General features: G+C 34.4%; 1 protein-coding gene and 1 long non-coding RNA gene across 17 annotated transcripts in view; one reads left to right on the top strand and one right to left on the bottom strand.

Moving 5' to 3' along the window:
• Positions 1 to 15,734, top strand: part of C2CD6 (C2 calcium dependent domain containing 6) — a 127,470-nt gene that overhangs the window by 35,732 nt on the left and 76,004 nt on the right. For 14 of the 16 annotated variants that reach the window (XR_005385228.1, XR_005385227.1, XR_005385226.1 and 11 more), the window contains 5 exons: positions 5,291 to 5,396; positions 7,157 to 7,223; positions 8,488 to 8,544; positions 9,275 to 9,318; positions 10,341 to 10,676. Coding sequence is in view for 13 of the 16 variants with exons in the window: in XM_038585360.1 (XP_038441288.1) it covers positions 5,291 to 5,396; positions 7,157 to 7,223; positions 8,488 to 8,544; positions 9,275 to 9,318; positions 10,341 to 10,676 (610 nt within the window). In the remaining 3 variants the exon portion in view is untranslated. Of the gene's footprint in view, positions 1 to 2,362; positions 2,452 to 5,290; positions 5,397 to 7,156; positions 7,224 to 8,487; positions 8,545 to 9,274; positions 9,319 to 10,340; positions 10,677 to 15,734 lie in introns of those variants that run through there. The other 2 variants (XM_038585368.1, XM_038585358.1) reach the window with 2 other exon arrangements.
• LOC111094329 overlaps positions 11,336 to 15,734 on the bottom strand; it is a 40,976-nt gene continuing 36,577 nt past the window's right edge. Inside the window, exons 2-3 of the long non-coding RNA XR_005385229.1 lie at positions 15,255 to 15,333; positions 11,336 to 13,160 (exon numbers count right to left, since the gene is read on the bottom strand). This is a non-coding gene — a long non-coding RNA (uncharacterized LOC111094329). The remainder of the gene's footprint in view (positions 13,161 to 15,254; positions 15,334 to 15,734) is intronic.

Genomic DNA, 15,734 nt, shown 5'->3' with positions numbered 1-15,734 from the left:
TTGTACCACTCCTCTGCTGAGCCCTGAGCGGACAGCATAGTAAGTCCTAGCAAACATGTTAAAAACTTTTTTTTTTCTGTAGCCTTATGGGTCTTGTGGTCACAAGCTTTCAGAAATAGGAGCTTTGGGGGCCTGTCCCTCAGATGGGAGTCTTGAAAGTTGGGATGCTATATGTGTTGTCCAACCCTTTTTCTCCTCAGGGGGACCCTGGGAGTTGGGAGTTGGGAGTTCTGTCCCAATTGTAGGACACTGTGCCAGGGGTGGGGCTTATGGTATGTGCCTCATCCTTTCCCATGGATGTGAGTCATTTCTTATTTGCACGATGTGTAGGAGTTGCTCAGCCTATTTCTTTTTTCAGAGAGAATTGCTCTTTGTATAACTGTAGGTACAGTGCATACATGGGAGGAGGTGAGTTCAGGAGCCTCCTCGCCACCATCTTAAACTGGAAATTGCTGGGGCAGCCTGGGTGGCTCAGTGGTTTAGCGCCGCCTTCAGCCCAGGTGTGATCCTGGAGACCCTGGGATCGAGTCCTGCATCAGGTTCCCTGCATGGAACCCTGCTTCTCCCTCTGCCTGTGTCTTTCCCTCTCTCTCTCTCTCTCTCTCTCTCTCTCTCTCTCTCTCTCATCTCTCATGAATAAATAAAATCTTAAAAAAAAAAACCTGGAAATTGCTAATTTCCTTAATATCTTACCTAATAGTTTACAATTGGATCCTTGTAATTGCTTCAGCATTTAAACAGAGTGTCTCCAGCTGCAGAACCTCAACTTATATAGCTCATAGTGACAGTGACAGCCACTGCTCTAATTTCTCTCATGTAGCTTCACCAGCTGATCTGCCTCTTCCTAGCAAAATGGGTCCCAGTGAATCGTCTTGCTCCTGTCTGTGCTCACTGACTCACATGTATTTTTCTTGCATGCTTTCAAAGTCTAGGGATGTTACTCTGTTCCTTATTTTCTTTGTTCTTATAACTACTTTGGAATTTGGCACTGGTAGTTTTCTGTTACTCAATTTTATATGGAATTAATTTTCCTGAAATTTTTTATAGGAGATTTGGTTTAGAAAGCTTATTGAGTTTCACAGAGCTCCCACTATTGATGTTTTCATTTGGTGTTAAAAAATGAGTTGCTTTCTAAGATTTTCTGGGGCCATATGCCCTGGACTAGAGACCTGGTTGTTCAGTTTTGAGTATTCACAGTGGTTAGACTGCTCCAGTCCTTTTAATGTTTACCATGAATCCTCTGTTCTCACTTTGCTATTGGAAAAAGCAAAATGCTCCCAGTTTCAACTGCTTTTCTCAAATTGGCCTGCTGTAATTTCCCATGACTACCTGTTGGCTATTTTGGGGTTTTCTTATTTTCAGGTCCATCAGATGCTCCCCCTTCCATTTATTTTAAGATTTTGTTATTTATTTAGAGAGTGCAAGCTGGGGGACTGACAGAGGGAGAGAAACCCAAGCAGACTCCTTGCTGAGTGCAGAGCTCCATGTGGGGCACAATCTCAGGACCCTGAGATCATAACCAGAGCTGAAATCAAGAGTTGGATGCCCAACCAACTAAGCTATCCAGGTGCCACCAGATGCCCCATTTATACCTGTTGCTTTTTGACATATGTACACCAATACCTTGAAGGTCTTGTGTATATGTTTTGGGGTTCATAGAGATGCCTTGTCATATGATTGTGTTGTAAATGTTGCCCATATGTTCTTGGGTTTGCTATTGAGATACTCTGAATGTTTTTACATAAAGATTTGAGAAGATTTTAAAATTATCCCTGCTGGCCTTATCTTCTAGAATTTCCTCTTTGACTAAACTTTCATATTTATAATGATTTATCTATAGTATCATTTGAGAGAATTTATTTAAACAATCATACCTACAAATAACTATTTTTTATCTCCAGTACTTAACTCTTTAATTTTGCTTTCTTGTCTTATTATGCTAGCTAGAAGTTCCAGTCAGTGTCTAATATAAATGGCAAGGATGGACATCCTTGTTTTGTTCATGATCTTTAAAGACAACACTTCTAGCATTTAATAGTTAAGAGCATTTACTTATATAGGGTTTTTTAAATATAGATAAGCTATACCAGGCTATGTAAATCATTCCACTTTGTTCCTAGTTTTCTTAGTTTCTTTAAAATCATAAGTGGATGTTAGATTTTGCCAAATGTTTTTTCCCTTTTAATTAGTCAAATTGTATTTATATTTTCTAATGTTAACATCAAAATATCCTTGTATACCTGGGATAAATCCAACTTGTTCATGATATATTATCTTTTCTCTATACTATTGGATTTTTTTGTACTAAAGTTATATTTATTTGTAACATTTGCATCTATGTTCGTGAATGAGATTAGACTAATTTTCCTGTTTTATAATGTCTTTATTAGGGTTTATTATCAAGGTAATAGTGTCTTCTGGGAAACATTCGCTTTTTTCTGTTGAATTCTTGTAAGTTACATCTTTAGATGACTAAAGCTTTTTTAAATTTCTTGGATTAGAAGCTGAATTCCTATTTTTTCTTTTATTGCAAAAATATGTATATATTGGGTAACATATATGTATATATAAGCTTAAATAATGAGACCAATATATATTGAATAACTTCTAAAACATGCATGTATAGCTTAAATAAAAATAATAAGACTACTGCCTAGATATTTATAATTCAAGTTAAGAAATACAACATTGGGGCACCTGGATAGTTCAGTTGGTTAAGCTTCTACCTCTTGGTTTTGACTCAGGTCATGATCTCAGAGTCATGAGGTAGAGCCCTGTGTCAGGCTCCATGCTCCAAGCTCCACATGGAGTCTGCTTGATATTTTCTCTTCCCCCTCCCCTTATACCCCTTACACGACTCAAACATGTACTTTCGTTCTCTCTCTCTCTCTCTCAAATAAAATAAATAAAATCTTAAAAAAAATAAAAGAAATACAACATTGCCGTATTGGAAATCATAGCCACAGCAGTCAGACAAGAAAAAAGAAATAAAAGGCATCGAAATTGGCAAGGAAGAAGTAAAACTATCACTATTTGCAGATGACATGATACTCGATATAGAAAACTCAGAGGACTCCACCAAAAAATTGTTAGAAGTGATACATGAATTGAGTAGAGTCACAGGATACAAAAATCGACAGAAATCTGTTGCATTTCTATACACCAATAAGGAAGAAGCTGAAAGAGAAGTCAAGGAATTAATCCCATTTACAATTGCACCAGAAACCGTAATACACTTAAGAGTAAACCTAACCAAAGAGGTAAAGGACCTATACTCTGAAAACTAAAAAACACTGATGAAAGAAAATGAAGATGAAACAAAGAAATGGGAAAACATTCCATGTTCATGGATCAGAAGAATGAATATTGTTAAAATGTCTATGCTGCCCAAAACAATTTACACATGTAATGCAATCCCTAGAAAATACTAACAACATTTTTCATAGAACAAACAACCCTCAAATTTATATGGAACCACAAAAGACCCCAAATAGCCAAAGCAACCTTGAAAAAGGAAAGCAAAGCTGGAGGCATCACAATTCTAGACTTCAAGTTATCTTACAAAGCTGTATAGGATGGGCACAGAAACGGACACATAGATCAAGACAGTATAGGATGGGCACAGAAACGGACACATAGATCAATGGAACAGAGTAGAAAACCCAAAGATTAATCTACAACTATATGGTCAGTTAATCTTTGACAAAGCAGGGAAATATCCAATGGAAAAAAGACTCTCTCTTCAACAAAGTTGTGAAAACTGGACAGCAATATGCAAAAAGAATAAAATTGAACCCCTTTAACACTATATACAAAAATAAATTCAAAATGGATTAAAAACCTAAATGTGAGACAGGAATTCATTAAAATCTTAGAGGAGAACAGAGGCAGTGAGTTCTATGATATTGGCTCATAGCAACTTCTTACTAAATATGCCTCCTGACGCAAGGGAGACAAACCCAAAAATCACCTATTGGGACATCATCAAAATAAAATAAGCTTCTATGCAGGGAGGGAAACAATTGACGAAACAAAAAGACCACCTACTGAATGGGAGAAGATATTTACAAATTATATATATCTGATAAAGGGCTAATATCCAAAATATATAAAGAACTTATGCAGTTTAACACCCCAAAACCAGATAATCCAGTTAAGAAATGGGCAGAAGACATGAATAGACATTTTTCCAAATAAGACATCCAGATGGCTAACAGACACATGAAAAAATGCTCAATACCACTCCTCATCAGGGAAATACAAATCAAAACAATGAAATATCATCTCACATCTGTCAGAATGGCTAAAATTAACACAAGAAACAAGTGTTGGCAAGGATGTGGAATAAAGGGGAACTTTCTTATACTGTTGGTGGGAATGCAAACTAGTACAGCCATTTTGGAAAACAGCATGAAGTTTCCTCAAAAAGTTAAAAGTAGGACTACCCTATGATCCAGCAATTGCGCTACTAGATACTTACCCAGAGATTAAAAAACTGCTAATTCAGAGGGGTACATGCACCCCAATATTTATAGCAGCATTATTAACAGTAGCCAAATTATGGAAAGAACCCAAATATCCATTGACTGTGTATATATATATATATATGTATATATACACAATGAAATTTTACTGAGCTAAAAAAAAAAAAGAATTTTTACTGAGCTATAAAAAATAAAGGATTCTTGCCACTTGCAACAACATAGATGAAGGTAGAGAGTATTATGGTAAGCAAAACAAGTCAGAGAAAGACAAATGCCATATTATTTCACTCCTATGTGGAATTTAAGAGACAAAACAAATGATCATGGAAAAAAAGAAACCAAAAAACAGTTTCTTAAGTATAAAGAACAGACTGATGGTTGGCAGTGGGGAGCTGGGTGGGAGGGATGGATTAAATAGGTGATGGAGATTAAGGAGTACACTTGTGATGAGCATCGGGTATTGTATGGGAGTGTTGAATCACTAAGTCGTACACCTGAAACTAGTATGACACTGTATGTTAACTGGAATTTAAATAAAAACTTAAAGGAATAGAACACCAATATCACAAATGTGTTTTGTGTGCCCTTATGAGATTCCATCCTCTCCCCAATCTATCCTTAGGTAACTGTTGCCCTGACTTTTGTTGTAATCATCCCTTTTCCTTTCTTTGACGGTATCCTTAAACAGTATATTGCTGTTTTGCCTCTTTTAGAATATTTTATAAGTGGATCATAATGAATGTATTCTTTTGTGAATCATACCATATCTGTCACTTTTTAAGTGTAGAACTGATTTCTTTCTTTAGGCTGGAAAAAATGAAAAAAGAATACAGAAATCTGAATACATGGATGGAAAAAGCTAGCTATTTAGAAGGGCTTCTTACCCCAAAATTTGCCCATAAAGAACGTAAGGTAATTAACATTCTCCATATGTAATTTCTAATGCTTTTATTTAAAAAGATTATGATAATTAAAAGTGATGAGATACAGCTTCATCTTGATATATAGAATGTCTTTCATCGTTCATGTACTTTTCTGTTTTGCTAACGTGATATTCCATAAATATTGACTATTAATTCATAAGATTTCATTTTTTAACAACTTGGTTAAAATATCAACTACTTAAAGCATACAATTCAGTGGCCTTTAGTATATTCAGAGTTGTATGTCCATTGCTATGATCAATTTTCAGATATTCTCATTACTCACGAAGGAAACTCCACACCCCTTAACCAAACCTCCCAGGCCCCCCTGACCCTAGACAATTAACTACTCTACTTTCTGTTACCATAGATTTGCTTATTCTAAACATTTCATTTGAATGGAATCATAATATATAATTCTTTGATTCTTTCACTTGGCATAGTTTTCAGGGTTCATTCCCATTGTAGCATGTATCAATCCTTTGTTTCTTTTTACTGCCAAATAATATTCCACTAAATGCGTATTTACCACATTCTGCTTATCAGTTGGTGAACATTTGAGTTGTCTGAACTTTTTAGCTATCATGAATAATGCTGCTGTGAATATTCGTGTGCATATTCTTCTGTGAGCATATGTTTCTAATTCTTCTGGGTATATACCTAGAAGTAGAATTGTTGGATCAAATAGTAGTTCCTTTTTTAACGTTTTCAGGAACTATCAAACTGTTTTCCATAGTGGCTACACAATTTTACATCCAACTAGCAATGTATGAAGGTTCCATATCTTCTCCAACACTTGTTATTTTGCTTTTTTTGTTTGTTTCAATTATAGCTATCCTAGTGGGTTTGAAGTGGTATCTCATTGTGGTTTTGATTTGCATTTCCCTGATAACCAATGATGTGAACATATTTTCATGTGTTTACTGGCCATTTGTATATATTCTTTAGATAAATGTTTATTTAAATCCTTTGTTGACTTTTAAATTGCGTTATTTGTATTTTCATTGTTGAGTTATAAGAGTGCTCTAAATCTTGAATACTAGATCTTTATTAGATAATATAATATTTAGGAATACAGTCTGACCTATACATTTTGGCCCAGCAATAGAGATTCACAGAAATTTCAGTGAATTAGTAAAGCATTGACTAAGGTCACAGCCTTGAAGTGATAGTCATAACACACTGATATATTAATGTTTTTCATGACTTGTATTTTGACATAGTGGTACTTCTTTAGGATAAATTAATTAGCACTTACACAGAATTAATATTTTACGGAAAATTTGGGGAGCCCTTAATTAAAGGAACTATGGACTTTTTTTCTTATTAAAAGATCAGTATTTTATGAGTCAGAGATCACCCTACCTTATAATTTCTCTTGGAATATATTTAAAGATCCACATCACTTTGCAGCTTATAGGCCATAATGTTTTCCAATAAAAAAGTAATTTATTTTCTGGGGATATCTTCTTTTATCCCTTGAAGTTATGATATTATTAACTTACAATCTTTTTCTCTTACACACTTGTTACTCAAATACCCTATCAATTTTTGGAAAGCTTCTCCCTGGAACATTAACTCTTAGCCAGGGTATACTTCTCTTTAAAATAGTGCTATTTGGACCGTTTTTCTCATGAAACCACATTCTTCTGTAAATTTTACAGAAGGTAATAGAAGAAGTTATAAAGGCAAAATAGCTCTCTAAACATTTCTCCAAAATCTTTCTTTTTTTTTTCTTCTTATTTCTAGGGAAGTGATACCAGTGAGTTACTTGCAAGCCTATTTGAAAAGAAGCCTGAAAATGGTGTAACATCAGGTTGAGAAATTAACATTTGTATTTATTATTATTAAGATAATTTAAAAGAGGGTAGTTGTATCACAAAACGAAAATTAGTAATTTGCTTTAAGTGGATTTCATTTTTTGTTGGAAATATGTATCTCATTATAGTTTTAGTATATAGCGTTTATTTTGTAACACTCCAAAGAAAAGACTGAGACCCAATTAAGAGGTTTTTTTTTTAAAAAAAAGATTTTTATTTATTTATTTTAGAGAGATACAGTGTGTGAGCAGGGGGAGGGGCAGAGAGAGACAGAGTCTCAAGCAGACTCCACACTGAGTGTGGAGCCTGACGTGGGACTTGATCTCATGACCCTGAGACCATGACCTGAGCCAAAACCAGCTGACACACCCAGGTGCCCAAGAGTGTTGTTGTTGTTGTTTTAATACTCCTTTACTCGTTTAAGGACAAAAAAAAAAAAAGTTAAATCTTAATTATGATCTATGAAAAAGATATTTTTCTTAAACAGTAGATGTAGAGGTATTGGTCTCTTTTTAGTAGAAGTGTGTGTCTGTGTATGAGAAAGGAAGGCAAACAGAAGGGAACGGGAAATTCAATTAGCATTAAATTTGAGAACTTATCACATATCAGTAAAGTAATAGAAGATATTGTTTGGTAGTCTTTTTTTTGTTTTTGTTTTTGTTTTGTTTTGTTTTGTTGTTTTTTTTTGTTTGGTAGTCTTTTTAAAATTTCTGTTAGAAAATTCATTGAAAGTTAAGTTAAAATAAAAAAAAAGAAAGTTAAAATAGATGCATAATACTTTATCTGCAAGATCTTGGATTCTGCAGGTGTGGAATAAGGATTTATTGTTATAAGACTTGGGCTACAAGTTACTTCTCTATTTCCCTACTACTACCTCCTGGCTACCTCAGCCTCTGATATGTTCATTTCCTAACGTCTGAGGATCAACCAGCCCAGCAGAGCTATGTGTCTTTAGCCTACTCTTTACCTTGAAGTGTTCAATTTTCAGGTATAGGAGAATCATAGTTTCCACTTCAGTATCAAAGTTGGAGAGTCGAGGCTAACCCCCCTCACTCACTGTAGGTTGCCAACTTTATTTTTCTTATCCAAATAGTTTATTTCAAGTCTAGTGACTTCTTTTTTTTCTGGTATTCCTATACTTCTTACAGCTTCCCCCAACATTTACTGATCACTGTGTTGCAGGCCTTTACCTAGATTATATAAATCAATCCTCACAGCAGTCAATTGAGGGTGTTATTATTATTTATCTACATTTTACAGATGAGAAAGCTGAAATCAGACAGATTAACCACTCAGAAGTCACACAGCCATTAACTGGTAGGGTTTGTATTTGAACCTAGTCTGTTTGACCCAAGAGCTTCAGCATTTAACCATACTGCTGCTCACATTGTACATAGACTTGTATCCTACCTGTAAGATAAGCCATTATTATCCTATTTTACATATGACAAAACCAAAGCTCAAAAAATGAGCTAAGCTGACCACAGCCACACAACTAACAGTGACCAAAATAAGTTTTGTTTTATACTAGACTTAACACATTCTTTTGTATCTCAATTTTTTATTCCGTCTCTCTTCCTTTTAGGTTTTCCTTTTCTACTTGCTAAATATATATTCTTTATGTCTCTAGGAAAATTTTGGAAGTGCTTCAGCCAGCTTTCTTTCAAATGGTCCTACTTTCTCTGGTCACATGCACCTTTATTCCATTCTCTTTCCAATCCCAACCCTATCACTGACCATCTGGGATTTATTTTATTTCCTCTTGACTTGTAGCAAAAGACACTGTATATCTGTTTTTATCTGAAATCTTACTTAATTCATGTTTTCATTTTATCTTCATGATTTTTAATTTATCATTCCACTTCCCAGAGATTTCTCAGCTTGTTTTTACTAAATAGTATTTATGTTTGAATAGCTGCTTTGATTTAAATTGCTTTGTTCTTGGTGAGAAAAATTAAAATAGTATTTTGTTAGTGTGCATATATATAAATATATTTATTGTTTTATAATGTTATATGATAAAATACTTCTATTAATTTATTAACAGATGTACCTTTTATAAAAGAGGAAGCTGAAACTGTTCCAAGTGAGGTAAGGGAACTTGGAAGAGAACTTCTAATTGTCACTATTTTATAAAGGGATGAAACATTTATAAATAAAGAAATATGTATAGATGGGGAAAAAAGCACCCAAGAAGTTATTCAGGTTTTTATGGTTATTTCTGTTGTGGCCGTATCTATACAATTACATTATTTACTTAAGTTATATTACACTATTAAAGGGGAAATTACAGCATAAAATGGTAATATTTAAAAATACATACAAAGATGGGGACAAAAGATGTTGACAAAGTGGAAGGGGGCAACAAGTAAAAATAAAAGCATAAAATTTTGCACAATGATCTTAGAAATGGATGCCACAGACTAAACTATATTCTTTACTTTCTCTGTGGGTTTATAATCTATATTTAAATAGAAGCAAAAAATAGAGTTCATATAATATTGTTTGATTTTATGATATTTTCTTTGTGCTCTTTTGCTGTTAAAATTTCCCTTTTTTTTTTTTTTTAAGATTTCTTTATTTTAGAGATCGAGCACAGGTGCAAGTTTGTGGTGGGGGGAGGGGCAGAGAGAGGGAGAATGTTTCAAGCAGACTCCCAGCTGAGCACACAGCCTGACATGAGGTTCAATCCCACGATCCTGAGATTGTGACCCAAATTGAAATCAAGAGTCAGGCACTCAACTGACTGAGCCACCTAGGTGCCCTTAAAGTTTTCTTTATTTATGATATATTGGTGTAGCATAATAATATCAAAATGTTAGACTCTTCAATTTTTTTTGAGAAATTGCTAGTTTATAAAATCTGAATACATGAGAACCACTGCTTTGTAAAGCAGTGTGATCATTTTAATGAAATAATATTCTATAGTCCTTAGTTTCAGGCAAGTGGAGTTTAACTCTTTTAATAAAGAATGCAATAATTGACAAATATTGAAGGTAAGTTCTTATGAAAACTGATAAAAGGGTACACATGATTTTAAGTTTTATTAGTTTTAAATATTTTCTAGTCAGTAATGATTAATTGGTAGCTTGCTTTATTGATCTATTTTCTAGTTGCCAGATAATGATGATAAGAAAGACTTGATTCTCCCACCTTTGAACGAGTCAAATCAAGATAATTCAGATGCTGTTGCTATTGCTCCTGAAAGTGATGAATCAACAAAGCAAACAGATGAGTCAACAAAGCAAACAGATGAGTCAACAAAGCAAACTCCATTGCCTGTTGTTCCAGTCCTGACAATAACGGAGGAGAACAAAACATTACCTTTAGAGGAATACCAATCAAAAGCTCCACCAGAGGGAAAAATGAAAAATATGTTCCCTCCACCAGAAGTAAAATTGAAAGATAGATATCCAAGCCTTTTAAAAACAGACTCATCTCCATCAGAGGTAAAGATGAAAACTAGCTTTATATATCCAGGTAAAATAAAGAGGAGGAACTTAGATTCATCTCCAACAGAATATTGTTGGCAAAGCAACAATCTAAGCTTAGCTAGGAGGAAGAGCACAAGCTTAGTTTCCCCAGGTTCAGAATCAAAAGGTAGGTCTCAAAGCCAAGATCCAGAGGAACACCTTGAATTAAAGGTAGCTGCTCTTGTATTAGAAGTGTGACTAGAGAAAATAATTCATTAAAAAAAAATAAAATAAATTGAAAATACATTCAAAAGTCTCCAAGTGGAAGTATGTCTAAGTATATTAAACATTCCTACCCTACTTATATTCGTCAAGTGAGGAGAAAAAACTCTTGAAGGAAAAGCAGAGTGATGTGAAATACCTGTAGTACAAAATAGTCTCATGGGTGGGCATAAAATTCAGCTGAAAGTGTAACAACAATAACAAGCTGTAAATTTATAGGAAACTTAAAAATCTTGAGAAGTTATTTCAGTGGAAATTATTCATAAAGCTATTATAGGAAATGGTATATTATTGCTATTATAGGAAATGGTATATTATTATTATAAATAATTGTATAGTTTAAAATGAGAATGATTTGAATATCAGTTTAAAGGGTTAAAGCCTTTCTCAAAATGACAGTTATTCTACTTAGATCTTTAGTTCTTCCCCACTAGAGTAATTGACCATAAAAGACACTCGTCTGCCCAGAGTTGTCTTTTCTTAGGGAAAATTAGGTATTGCACCTCAGCCTTTCATCCTCCAAAATACTTAGATCTTTAGTTCTTATTTGAATCACTATTATAGGTAGCTCCTAAAGGAGTGTAAACATGTGTACTGGCCAGTGGATAAACAATCTGAATTCTAAGTAAGGTTCTGCCTCTGAATACTTCAACAAGTTTGGGCACCTAAATCTCTAGATCTATTTTCTCATCTGTTGAATGGTAGATCATATCAGGTCATTTCTAAATTCTCTCCCAAATTCCAAAAGATAATTTTATTAAATATCTCCAGTTGGGGAACTATTCTTAAGTACCTTGATCAGTAGATTAACCAGTGTAACTTATAAAGAATAACATTCTTGTTTTTACTGAATGTGAAAATAATAGTTATAGAAAATTTAGAAAATAGATGCACAGACAACAAAAGTAGTTATAATCCTACTGCCACTTTTAACAATTTTATTTCCTTTCAGCCTTGGTATTTATATATAAGCATATTTTTCATTTATTTTTAAAAACTTGGATCAAAATAATATGGGTGTATATATGTATATATAAAAATAATTTTATATTGTGCTTTTTAAAACTTGACATTATAAGCATGTTACCTGAATTTTCTTAAAAACCTGAAAGATGTAGAATACCCTCAAATATAGATACTTAATACTTTCCTTAAACATTTTCTATATTGTTGGATATTCGATTTGAAATTAACATCCTTTCTGTAGCTGTTTCTTTGGATCTGTGATTATGCCCTCATGTATTTCTAGAGATGGCCTTTGGCAGATTTGCTCTCTAGAAAGATCTTACCACTCTACCTTCTCACCAATAGTATTTGAATATTAATGATCTTTTAAATAATGATTAGAACTTTTTCATACTTATTAGCTGTTTTGATTGTCCCTGCTGTGAGTAAACAGATCATGTCCTTTGTCCATTGTTTTCTGTTGAGTACTTGATGATTAGGTTGAGGTTTCACAGTGAGCTCTTTTTCATTATAAGGATATTAACCAGTGGTATGTTCATGACACATACTTTTTCATAGTTTGTAGTTTGCCTTTTAATTTCTCTATCGAGTCTGACTTCCAAAATATTCAGTTTTCATTTGATAAGTGAGTTACTTATTATTGTATAACAAATCACTCCAAAGCTTAGTGGCCTAAAATAATCATTTTCTTATCTTTAGAAGATTCTCTATAAGATTGTGCTCAGCTGGGAAGTTGTTTTGTTCCACTTAATGTTGGGTAGGCTCATAATCATTTAGGAGCTCAATTGGGCTGGAACACTCATGAGGTACACTTACATGTTTTACACTTTGATGGGGACAGCTGTAAATCTGGGTTTGGTTGAGATGCTTGAATATCTAGTTTGATGTATCTCTTCCCACTCCCCACCACCACTGTTATGTAACCTTAGGGATTATCTCTTTCTTTCTCCATGCTGCCTCTAGCAGGGCAGCTCAATTTCTTATGTTGCAGCTTGGGGCTTCCAATATACAAAACCAGAAGCTTCGAGTCCTCTTAAGACTTAGGCTTGGAACTAATGCAAGGTCCATAGATTAACCACCATAGATTAACTATCTCTACCCCCCAAATAATTCATGTGCCTCCTACATGCAGACTATACTTACTCCCCTTCTAAGATCCTTGGCTAATGCTATTACTGCATCAGGCTTAGGCTTGAAGTATAGATTTTCAGCATCTAAATCAGATCCAGGTAGATGAGGCTTCTTGAATATGGCTCTTCTCAATCTTAAGATCTGTGAATTGAAAAGACAAATTACCTGTGTCCTATATACATGGTGAGTAAGGAACAGGAAAACAGATAGGCACTTATCTTCCAAAGGTGGAAGAAGGGGAAAGTGAAGCATACAACAGTCAGTGAATGGGCCGTAGTAATTTTGAAGTTCTTGCCTCTGCCCTTGGGGCTTGGCTTTATCTTTTTTTTTTCCACGAAAAAGAGCTTATATTTGTAATTGAGTAGCTTTGAGGCCTATGTATTCTCCGTAGAAAATTGAGAGTTCAAAAACCTCTTTCCATTTAAGTTGTCTCTATTCCTGTCCCAGATGCTATGATTCTTAAAGATTTTGTAGGCTTTTTGTATATACAGTTATGGATATTCAAACAGCCAACTGTTGCAGTCTTGAATATCTTTAAGACAGGCCACTATTTACCTTTGATTGAAAGCCAAAGTGCTGTAGTACAATATCCATAAGAATCTTAGAGGGTCTCCTATCCAGCAAAGATAATCTAACAAGCCATCCTAAGATACTTAGAATATTTTTTGTTTAGCTGAATGAGTCAGTGAAACACTACCTTAAATCTTTTTGAAGTCCGAACAAGAGATCTTACAGTCACACCTTTGTGATCTTGACCTTGAAACCGCATTTTCCTGGCAAGGCCATTGGAACCCAATCAATGAAGTCATGAGACTGGGATTTCTGTCATTGGTTCAATGGCTTAACAGTGTCTTCAAGGACACTTTTTATCTTTCCTCTTTTTCATGCTCATGCTTGTCACTTTATGATCACAGGATGTTTGCTTCAATCATAGGCATCATATATAGATCAAGGCAGGACAAAGAATGTAGGGGTTGAACAATTAAATTCTTTTGCACTTGCCCCTTTTTATTTCTACAAGGAAACAAAAGTTTACCCAATCAACCCCCAGTAGATTTTGTGTCTCATTGACTAGAATTATGTCACATGAATACTTCTAGCTTCAAAGAAGAGTGGGAAAACTAATATTTGGTAAAAGGGAATGGGATTTCCAATAATGATTCATCATTTTGGGCTGGATAGGTTGCTGTTTTTTTTTTTTTTTTTTTTAAGATTTTATTTTATGCATGAGAGACACAGAGAGAGGCAGAGACACAGGCAGAGGGAGAAGCAGGCTCTATGTAAAATAATTAGGAAGACAAACCATGAGAGACTCCTAACTCTGGGAAACAAACAGGGTTGCCGAAGACGTGGGGTGGGGGAGGATGGTGTGACTGGGTGATGGGCACTAAGGAGGGCACTTGATGGGATGAGCACTGGGTGCTATACTATTGTTGGCAAATCAAATTTAAATAAAAATTAAAAAGAATAAAGCTATATATTTTTCTCTAAAAGAAAAAAAAGAATAGTGAGTCCATACAGACACTTAATATATACTTATTGAATTGGTTAGTTAAAAATACTGCTTTGGAATCCCTGAATATATTTTTAATTGAAGTATAATTGACATTAACATGTTTTGGGTATACAACATAATGATTTGATGTGTATATACATTCTGATTTATATGCACAACAATAAGTCCAGTTACCATCTGTCACCATACATACTTAAGATTTTTTTTCTTGTAATGAGAACTTTTAAGCTCTACCTATTTTCTTAGAACATTCAAATAGGCAATACAATATTAACTATAGTCACCATGATGTACATTACATCCCATGATTTACTTGTTTTATAACTGGAAGTTTGCACCTTTTGATCCCTTTCCCCAATCTCTCCTTCCTCAACTCCTCTCTTCCCTCTGGCAATCACCAATCTTTTCTTTATACAATTCCCTGTCTTCCTTAATCCTAGTTTTCTGTAGGTACTAGAAGCTTAAACTCAAGGACTTAAACATAATCAAGCCCTTATTATATATTTTTTGGAGTGTGGAATTAATCTCTCTGCCTTATGCCTGATATTTGGTATGCCAGAGCTAGGTGGTTTATTAGCCTTAAAAGTACTAAAATAATTTGCATTTCCTATGACTAAGTGGTTTTTATTAATTACATGCAATGAGGCGCATGACTTATAATATATTCAGAGATTCCACAGGTAGACATTATTAGTCTCATGATGATATTTTGTACCTACTTTGGTGCTGTGGTTCTGGCAATGAATTTTCCTTCATATCTATAGCTTCTGCTGAGTGGCCCGAGCTCCATGACTCCACCTATTAATTGCATGTAATCTTGTTATTTTACCCACTTTGTATTATCTTGGGAATCCGGGCTTGAGGAACTGTGTAAAAATGCTTATATTCTGGCTATTGTGGTTGCTGTGAGTAATAAACTTTAGTTTATGACCCAGGAAGTTCATTTCTTCTATCAGCCTTCATGAAACTGTGGCAGGCTAACTAGTTAGCTTACAAGCAGGGTACATTCTTGACAGCTTGGTGACAAGATGGGTTATTGACAAACATGGCTTTCTGAAAGATGAAGGACTGCTGGGACCTTGTGGTCTGATCAGTTGCATTTAAAGTAAGCATCACTGGTGGAAAGTGATGACCGAATAGTATGATTGATCAGGTAATAAACAGTCCTTTATTCTAGACTATTGGAGAGATGGTTATAA

This window comes from Canis lupus, chromosome 37, assembly GCF_011100685.1.
Source record: "Canis lupus familiaris isolate Mischka breed German Shepherd chromosome 37, alternate assembly UU_Cfam_GSD_1.0, whole genome shotgun sequence".
NCBI lineage: Eukaryota > Metazoa > Chordata > Mammalia > Carnivora > Canidae > Canis > Canis lupus.
This window is presented reverse-complemented; position numbering and strand designations above follow the sequence as displayed.